We start from the raw sequence: 9,944 nt of genomic DNA on the forward strand, positions 1-9,944 counted from the left end.
TTAGCCTCCTGAGTAGCTAGGACTACAGGCACGTGCCACCATGCCCAGCTAATTTTTTGTATTTTTAGTAGAGACGGGGTTTCACCATGTTGACCAGGATCGTCTCGATCTCTTGACCTCGTGATCCACCCGCCTCGGCCTCCCAAAGTGCTGGGATTACAGGCTTGAGCCACCGCGCCCGGCAATACATTCATATTCTTATGCAGCCATCACCGCCATCCATCTCCAGAACTTCTGTATCTTTCACCACTGAAACTCTACACCCACTAAACACAAACTCCCCGTTCCACCTCCCCCAGCCCCTAGTAACCTCTATTCCACTCTCTACCTCTACAAATTTGCCTATTCTAGGTATCTTACAGAAATGAAAGCATACAGTATTTGTCCTTTTGTGTCTGGCTGTTTCCCTAAACATAATGTCTTCAAGATTTATCTATGTTGTTGCATGTGTCAGAATTTTCTTACTCTTTTTTTGAGATGGAGTCTTGCTCTGTTGCTCAGGCTGGAGTGCAGTGGCGGGATCTCGGCCCACTGCAACTTCCACCTCCCAGATTCAAGCAATTCTTCTGTCTCAGCCTCCCGAGTAGCTGGGGTGCAGGCAAGCGCCACCATGTTTGGCTAATTTTTGTATTTTTAGTAGAGATGGGGTTTCCACATGTTGGCCAGGCTTGTCTTGAACTCCTGACCTCAAATGATCTGCCTGCCTCGGCCTCCCAAAGTGCTGGGATTACAGGTGTGAGCCGCCATGCCTGGCCAAAATTTCCTTACTTTTAAGGCTGAATAATATTTCATTGCATGTACATGCCACATTTTGTTTATCCGTTTGTCTGTTGACTGACAGTGAAAAACCTGCTTTTTTAGCTTGCGTAGTTCTTGTGACCTGATGGTTGTCATGAGGCAGGTCTGGGCTATCACCAGGGCCTGTATAGTGAGACTCAGAGGCAGGAGTCTCACTGTCTGCTTTGATAGTGTGAAAGTTAAGGAAGGCTTCCTGGAGGAGGTGACATTTAAGCTGAGCCTTAACAGGTAAGTAAAGTTCGCCAAATCAACAGGAGGCAGCATGGGCATCCTAGGTACTGTTGTCATCTTTTCTGCCTCTGCAGGTGGGCTGTGAGTTGGGAGAAGGGACCATGTCATGTTGGCATTGCATCCCCAGGTCCACCTTTAGGAGGGCCCCAAGAGGTGGGAATGGGATGGATGAATGAGTGCCTGAATAAACACTGCCTGGCCCTGCAGGTACCAGCAAAACGTGTCACCTCCAGGGAGAACAAACCCAGCCTTGAAATTGGGAGTCCTGGGTTCCAGCCCCAGCTCCACCCAGTTCTAACTCCAATTTCCCTGACCATGATGAGGGAAAAAGAAAGGGAAGTCTCCATTTCTTACAGGCCTACTATGTGTCAAACACTTCTGGCTCTTTCAAATGTTATCTCACTAATATGCACATCAACTCCACAGAGAAGGAATCGTGACACTCATGCTTAGGTGAGTTAAGGCGTAGTTTTTCAAGGTCACAGAGCTCAGAGAGTCCAGAGAAATTCAGAACAAGCCTGCCTGACATGGTCTTCTATTTTGGTCAGCCTCTTGGGAGAGGTATTTCTAAGTCTGTTAGTGGCTGCCACATACGTTCTTGCGGGAAAAGAGGGAGGTTGGATCTTGCCAGGCCTTATGGGGAATTCCTGTGTCCACCGCAAGGTCAGGAACTCTAGGTTTAACTTGTCGCCAGCACTCCTTGGACTCCCGAGCAGTGGCCCTTCCTCCCTGCAGCAAGGGTCTTCGCCCAGGTTCAGTCTTCTCCACCTCCCCAGAAGAGTTGCCTGTTCCTGGCCAGAGTCAGCCCCACCATCAAAGCCATGGTGCTTTGATGTAGCTGAGACCCTGCCCCCACCCCCCAGCCCTGCTCCAGCTCCCTGTCGCCCTCTCTGCTGTGATGGTGTGTGTGTGCTCGCTTCTCCCACCAGTGGGTAAACTCCTCAAGGGAGCTGTGCTATCTTGGGCAAGTCACTTAACCTACCTGTGCCTCGGTTTCCCCACTTGTAGTATGGGATGATGAATTGACCACGTCCTAGAGTTCTGATGAGGGTAGTGACATTCACATAAATCTCTTGGAACAGTGCCTGGCACATAGGAAGTGCTCTCTGTGAGTCAGTTAAATTGCCATCAGGGTTCTGTGACTGTTTTCTGTGTCTCCAGTGCCCAGCCCAGAAGCTGTGTACAGCAGGCATGAATATTGGTGGTATAAATGGGTGGAGGGTGGGGGGATGGGTGGAGCCCCTCCTTTTCCACCTCCTCCCCTGGTGACCTGTCCTGCCCCCTCCTCCAGCTCTGCCTCTCTCCAGCTCTTTCCTCCCACATGCAGACACATGGGCTCTACAGTCACAGGAGATGTCAGGCAAGGGCATGGAGGGGAGAAGAGTTTATGAGGGGACGCAGCAGCCATCGAAGACCTGTTGGCTGCCGTGGGTGAGGAGGGTGGTGAGGGAGAGGAGGGGGGATGAAGGTGAGGCCGGCGTGCAGCTTGCACGATGTGGGGGCTGGTAGTGCTACCCCTGCCACGGGGACTACAGGAGGAGGGCACTCCTAAGGAGGAAAGGAGCCAAGTTTCTTTCTTTTTTGAGATGGAGTCTTGCTCTGTCACCAGGCTGGAGTGCAGTGGCGCCATCTCGGCTCACTGCAACCTCCACCTCCCGGGTTCAAGTGATTCTCATGCCTCAGCCTCCTGAGTGGCTGGAATTACAGGCACGCGCCACCGTGCTGGGCTAATTTTTGTAGTTTTAATAGAGACGGGGTTTCCCCATGTTGGCCGGACTGGTCTTGAACTCCTGACCTCAGGTGATCCACCCACCTCAGCCTCTCAAAGTGCTGGGATTACAGGTGTGAGCCACCTCGACTGGTCACTTTTCTTTCTTTCTTTTTTGGGGTGAAGTCTCGCTCTGTCGCCCAGGCTGGAGTGCAGTGGTGTGATCCTGGCTCACTGCAACCTCCACCTCCTGGGTTCAAGCGATTCTCCTGCCTCAGGCTCCCAGGTAGCTGGGGAGCGTGCCACCATGCCTGGCTAATTTTTATGTTTTTAGTAGAGATGTGGGTTTCACTATGTTGCCCGGGCTAGTCTTGAACTCCAGACCTCAAGTGACCCACCCACCTCAGCCTCCTGAGTAGATGGGATTACAGGCATGTGCCACTGCACTGGGCCTGAGCCAAGTTTCCTGTTGGACCTGAACTCATGCAGCATGCAGCCCCTGAGCACATATTCCACACCAGAGTTGATGTTAGCTAACAGGGACCAGGGGAGGAACAATTCGGGTTTTGTCCTCGGGGAAGCCCAGGATAGGGAAGGTGGATGGAGGCACTGAAGGTTTCCAGGTGTCACCTCAGGAGGAAGTCCAGCTGGAATCAGAGACCACTGAGGGGACACAGGGAAGGAGGCAGTCAGCCTAAATGAGGCCAGGGGCAAACTCAAGCCTAGCTTGAAGGCTCTGAGTTTTGGATGGAGCCCTGCGAGGTGGTGGGGTCAGAGTAGAGGTGGGCATCCCAGCAGAAGGGCATTTTGCTAGCACAGAAGGGATGGAACAGCCTGAGTGATTCAGGACATGGGACAGCTTGGTTGGAAGCTGGCTGGCTGGTGGTGAGGGTGTGGGCTAGAGGGTGGGCATGCTGCTGTGAATGAGGCCATGGGGCAGGCAGGGGCCTGATGGGAAAGGCAACAACAGGGAGTCACAGGGGCTCGGAGCTGGAGAGTGACATGCTCGGCTTTGCCACATGGTGCTGATGGACACCAGATGGAGACTTTTAGCAATCTGTTAGTTGTTGGCTTTCCAAGTCTGAAGCTCCAGGCAGAGCTGAGCCTGGATATCCAATGTACACTTCCAGTTCATGGGAGGCCAGAGGGCTGCCCTGCCCTGCTCAGCCTGGGAAGTAATGACCCTTTACTCCTTCAGCTCCTCCAGATGGAGCAGGTGCGCCGGATCCCTGAGGAGTACTCTCTGGGACGGATGGCAGAAGGCCTGAGCCACCGTGACCCCATCATGAAGGTGCTGTCTATCCGAGGCCTGGGCATCCTGGCACGCAGGACTGAGAAGGTGAATGGGAGTTAGAGGAAAGCCTGGCCTAGCCAGACACCGGGCTGGAGAAAGAACAGAGCTTGTCCATCATATTCCCTCAGAAGCCTGCCACTGAAATCAGAGACCATTTCTAGCTCAGCCTCAGTTGCCCCATCTGTAAAATATATATCCTTTAAAAATCCATATATTTTATTCCTTTTGAATAATTTCAAATCTAGGTTTTTCACAATGATTCTAAAGGCAGTGTGTATAGGAAGGGCAAAGGGTGGCACAAATACTCCTTTTTTGAGATGGTGTTTTGCTCTTGTTGCCTAGGCTGGCGTGCAATGGAGCGATCTCGGCTCACCACAACCTCCCCGGGTTCAAGTGATTCTCCTGCCTCAGCCTCCCAAGTAGCTGGGATTACAGGCATGTGCCCCAGACCCAGCTAATTTTTTGTATTTTTAGTAGAGACAGGGTTTCTCCATGTCGGTCAGGCTGGTCTCGAACTCCTGACCTCAGGTGATCAACCTGCCTCGGCCTCCCAAAATGCTGGGATTATAGGCATGAGCCAACACGCCCAGCCAAGTACTCCTCTTTTACAGATCAGGAAACGGAGGCCCAGATTGTCAGTGCATCATTAGCATTTTCAAAAGTGCTTTGTTTTTCTCTACCAGGCACTGTTGCAGCTCATGCTGCAGCTGCTATGAAAGGACAGGATGTAGACTCAAAGCTGACAACCCAGCATGGCATTTACCTAGAGCCGAGGAAGCGGGTAGACAGCAAAAGGCCTCGGGGTCCTGGCCAAGGAGGCAGTCAGGCCAAAGAGGGCTTCGAGGAGCAGCAAGAGGTTGAGTGAGGGTATTCCAGGCCGGTGGAATAGGCCACGGCCTCGGGGTGGGGATTGGGCCACCAAGTTCGTTTCAGTGAAGTAGAGGCTGGGTCTCCTCCTACTTGCTAGCCCAGGTAGGAGCCCCATTCCAAATGTTCCTGCCTACAGACCGCCAAGGTGCAGGCCCTCCTGCCCTCCATAGTGAAGGGCCTGAAGAATGTGGATGGGATGCTGGTGGTGGAAGCGGTCCACAACCTCAAGGCCGTCTTCAAGGGGTGGGACCGGAAGCTGATGGACAGCACGGTCTATGTGGAGATGCTGCAGATCCTGCTGCTGCTCTTCAGCGACGTGAGGATCCCTCTGAGTGAAGGGGCGGGAGGAATCGAGAGGGGTCCTCTACTACCTCGGTGGCTGCAATGCCTCCTATGCCCTCATCGGGACCTGGGCAGGGTTGGGGCAGCCTACGGGGGAGGCACTTTGTCCCAGCTGGTACACATCTTTTTGTAAAGTTTCCTAATTCTAACTGGTTCTGACAGAGGAAGCCCTTCTTTCATAATCAAGTCTCCCAAGAGAGGGTCATTTTATTGTGACTAGTTCATCTAGAGGGGGTACTTTTTTTTTCTTTTTTGAGACAGGGTCTTGCTCTGTCACCCAGGCTGGAGTACAGTGGCAAGATCCCAGCTTGACCTCCCTGGCTCAAGCAATTTTCCCACCTCAGCCTCTTGAGTAGCTGGGACTATGGGCATGCACCCCCATGCCCAGCTAATTTTGTATTTTTTATAGAGATGGGGGGTCTCCCTACGTTGCTCAAGCTGGTCTTGAACTCCTGGACTCACATGATCCTCCTGCCTTGGCCTTCCAAAGTGCTGGGATTATAGGCACGAGCCACAGCAGCTGGCCAGTTTTTTTTAACCGGTCCTAGCAGGGGAGGGGAGGGAGGCATTTTCGTACTTAGCACTCAGGCGCCTTTTAGGTTAGTGGGGGCCTGGCTGGGAAGAGTGTGGAGAGCTCCAGACCTAGTCTTGCGTAAGGGGAACAATGGCTCTGGATCAGCTGTACTGAGTGGCCTCCTAGAGGAGGGACCCTCTCTGAGCCTTTGGTCTCCCCCAGTCACGAGAGGATGTGCGCTCCTCCTGCATCAACCTGTATGGGAAGGTGGTCCAGAAGCTTCGGGCACCACGCACCCAGGCCGTGGAGGAGCAGCTGATCAGCACCTTGGTGCCCTTACTGCTGACCATGCAGGAGGGCAACGCCAAGGTGAGCCAGGTGAGTGTGCGTGTGCCCTGGGCCCTCTACCCTTCCCTCGGGCCCTGTGGGCGCACCTCCCTTTACGTTAACCATGCCAGAGTCGTAAACAATCCTGGGGACAGTTATTTATGTCCCACCAGGTCTGTTTTCCAAAGGTGCCCACATCAGGATTCTTCCTCAACATGGCCAGCTTCTGGTCATAGCTGATGTATAAAAAAAGAAAAAGGTCCTAAATCAAGGGCCAGAGAAAAAGAAAATAATAATAATTAAAAAAATTAAAAATGGTCAGCTTCACTCGTACAATTTCAAATAGAAACTGATTTTTCAAAATCCCTTTTTCTGGACCACAGTCCGGCTGTCCACAGTTCTGATACTTTCTTCCTGTTGGTTCCCAGAAATGTGTGAAGACCCTGTTCCGCTGTTCTTGCTTCATGGCTTGGGAATTGCCAAAAAGAGCATACAGCCGGAAGCCCTGGGACAACCAGCCACAGACCGTGGCTAAAATTTGCAAGTACCTTGTGAGTGCTCCCGGGAGTACAGTGGTTGCTTACAAGTGTGTTGGAAGGGGGGAACTCTGTGTCTCTCTCTTCCCTCTTTCTCCACCAGCACCCTGTTTCCATGACCAACTACAAGCTGTTGGCTCTGGAGCATTCATCTCCGCCTCTGGCTTCTCTCCCGACTTCTAGTGTCCCCTGTTCAGTGGTTTCCTGCACACCTACCACGATAATCAGTGGCACTTCAAGCTCAGTTTGTCTCTTTTGAGCCTGCACCTTTTCCTTTCAATTCCTCCTTTTCCCTCTAGATCCCCCAGGCAGTAACCTAGAATCATCTTGAACTCCTTCGTCGCCCTCACCCTCCACATTTGATCAATCTTAAATAACCTGAGTATCTTGGAATCTGCTTTTCTCTCCCACCCCGCCGGCGTCATTGCCCTTAATTCAGGTCACGAACACCCCTTTGTTGGGCTATTGGTCCGGCCACCCAAGGGGTCTCCCAGCCTTTAACATCATCCCCTCCAATCCATTTCCCACCCAGGCCACCAGAATGGTCTTGTTAAAACACAAGTCTGCCTGTATTACATCCCTGCCCCAAGGGCTGCACCGGCTCCTTTTCTACAACATCAGTTCCCAGAGTGTATTCCCTGTAACACCAGTCTCATAAAATATGCCCCAGAGGGAGGAAAAGAAGTTTGAAGACAAGTAAGTTTGGGAAATACTGCACTGTCATCTTCCTCTTGGGATTCACAATGACACCCACTTATTAAAGGCTCTGAGATGTTTGGTGCTGAGGAAATGTGTTCATGGTTGTTTATATAATGGTTTCCCAAACTTATTTAAACAACACACACACACACACACACACACCAACACACACACACACACACACCCCAACACACACACACCCCCCAACACACACACACACACACACACACACACACAGTGAAGCACAGCTCTGCAGGATCCAGCCTAGTCCTCTACATGATTTGGGAAGCTTTGCCCACAGTCTCAATCTACTTCCCTGTTGTCGTGAGCAGCAGTAAGCATACAAGGGGGTAAGCATATCCCTAGGACCCATACCCATGGAAGGGAGGAGAAGGAACGGGAGTATCGAAGGGAGAAGTCAACTTGCAATGCAGCTTCAGTGGAAGTCTCAGCCAACACTGCCATGAGATTCCCAAATTTGTCCCGGGTCTCAGGTCTTTACACTCCTGTGTTCCTCTGTCACTGGATGCCAGTCACCCTGGGAAGGGCTTGACTTTGGGCCAGGCAGTTCTCCGCTCAGAGCTGGAGGAATAAATCCCTCCTGTGTGAAGGGACATCTGAGTGAGGAGTCCATCACTCCCCATATCAATCTAACATAAATATACAAAGTCACAGACTGTCACTGGACTGAGAAAAGCTCTTGGCCACCACCGTTATCAGGAATGCTCAAAGCGTCTACAATCGAGGGTCTAATGATATTACCATCACATTCTAGTGGGAAAAAGAGGTCTAGAGGAAGTGCTTGGCCATTAATTCAAATGCTGACAGTGGCCAGTGCCCAGGCAGCTAGTTGTGAGCGGTGTGGAAGTGGTAGTCCTTGAGCAACATGGAGCCCAGGCCCTGGTGAAGGTAGGGATGAGAGCTCAAGCTCACCGTGCAGGCCCCTCTCTTGCTACGTCCTCTGTTTTCATGAGAAAAGCTAGAAGCCTTTTTTCTTTTTTTTTTTTGAGATGGAGCCTCACTCTGTTACTCAGGCTGGAGTGCAGTGGTGCGATCTTGGCTCACCGCAACCTCTGCCTTCCGAGTTCAAGCGATTCTCCTGCCTCAGCCTCCTGAGGCACCACCACATGCAGCTATTTTTTTTGTGTTTTTAGTAGAGACAGAGTTTTGCCATGTTGGCCAGACTGGTGGTCTCAAACTCCTGACCTCAGGTGATCCACCCGCCTTGGCCTCCCAAAGTGCTGGGATTACAGGCGTGAGCCACCGCGCCTGCCCAGAAATCTACGTTTTTATGAGACATAAACTAGCAGTCAGCATAGCCCATTTTAAACACTGCGCTCATCATTGCTCTGCAAGCTACTGTGGCCCCGTGGCTGCCAGCTTGTGACCTCTACATTAAACCCCTCTGGGTCTTCAGTTTGTTCTTTGCTCTTCAGGCCATCAAGAGCTTTGTTCATTTAAAGGTCAACCTCCAGGCTTAGCTTTAAGAAGGCGCTGGTAACCTATTCATCCATTTGTTCATTTATCTGGCATTTTTTGGGCACCTGCTGCAAGCCAGGTCCTGTCCAGGGTGCTGAAACTCTGAGCTGAGTGAAACGGCCCCTTCTCTTGGGGGAGCTCCAGATACAGTGAAGGGAGATAAGTATAAATAATTACAACACAGTGTCATAGGTGTCACGACAAAGGATGAGCAAGATCTGCTAGAAGCATCAAGGGTGGGGGGATGGAGCTCTGTCTAAGGGCTGTGGAAGGCTTCAGGGAGGAGGTGGCATCTGAACTGAGGCTCAAAGGATGAGGGAATTTATGAGGTGAAGAAGAGTGAGAAGGGCACTCCAAATAGGAACAATTTCTTGTAGAAGGTGCAGATCTGGGGATAGCTGGCCATGTTCTTGGAGTGCAGCATGGTGGGCACGAGAGGTGGAGTCAGTGGAAGGAGCTGAGACTTGGAAGGAAGGTCAGACCCAGAACATGATCATGAAGCTTTGCATGACAGGCCTAGGAGCTTAGACCTTGTTATACGTAGGTCATCAACAGGAGAGTGATCAGATCAGATTTCTCATCATCTTCCCCAACAGCTCCTTAGCTGGACAACTGTCTCCCACTTTCTACCTGTCGAACCCATCCTGACTACCACTGTCAAACTATCTTACCCAAGACATGCCTTTCTCACTGTCCTATTAAGAATGAATAAATGTTGCCTTCCTGCTTCCTAATGCGCAAGTAAGCCCTATTTCTATCCGACTTTTAAGACCCCCTAATTCTCCAGATTATCCCCATTGCTCTATACCTTGAATCCTTCACCCTGGTCAACCTGTCTCCTTACCTATGTCCCTCATGTGCCATGTCCATTCCCATCTCTGGCTGGATCTGCATTTTAGAACTTTCCCTCTGGCTGCAGCAGGGGGATAAATTGGAAGAGGAGACACCCAATGCAGGAAGATCATCAATGTGATTGTTGTAATCAGCTAAGAAAAGATGAGCCCTGGCCTGTGGGGGGCTCATGTAGAGGGAGTAGATGCGTTTAGAAGGCAGGGGGCAAGGGTCACCATTCCTTGCTTCAAGAAGTGTGTATGGGCAATTAGTTCCTCCAAGGTCCCAGCACTTTTGGGGTTTCTCTTTGTCCTA

At 51.4% G+C, this 9,944-nt stretch overlaps 1 protein-coding gene across 1 annotated transcript in view; it reads left to right on the forward strand.

Annotated features, from left to right (window-relative positions):
* The window catches only part of MROH7 (maestro heat like repeat family member 7), a 41,499-nt gene that overhangs the window by 29,487 nt on the left and 2,068 nt on the right, over positions 1-9,944 (forward strand). Inside the window, exons 15-18 of the mRNA XM_017543968.2 lie at positions 3,936-4,076; positions 5,038-5,217; positions 5,980-6,135; positions 6,513-6,800. Coding sequence (XP_017399457.2) covers positions 3,936-4,076; positions 5,038-5,217; positions 5,980-6,135; positions 6,513-6,800 — 765 coding nt within the window. The remainder of the gene's footprint in view (positions 1-3,935; positions 4,077-5,037; positions 5,218-5,979; positions 6,136-6,512; positions 6,801-9,944) is intronic.

The sequence above is a fragment of the Cebus imitator genome, unplaced genomic scaffold, assembly GCF_001604975.1.
Source record: "Cebus imitator isolate Cc_AM_T3 unplaced genomic scaffold, Cebus_imitator-1.0 Scaffold163, whole genome shotgun sequence".
NCBI lineage: Eukaryota > Metazoa > Chordata > Mammalia > Primates > Cebidae > Cebus > Cebus imitator.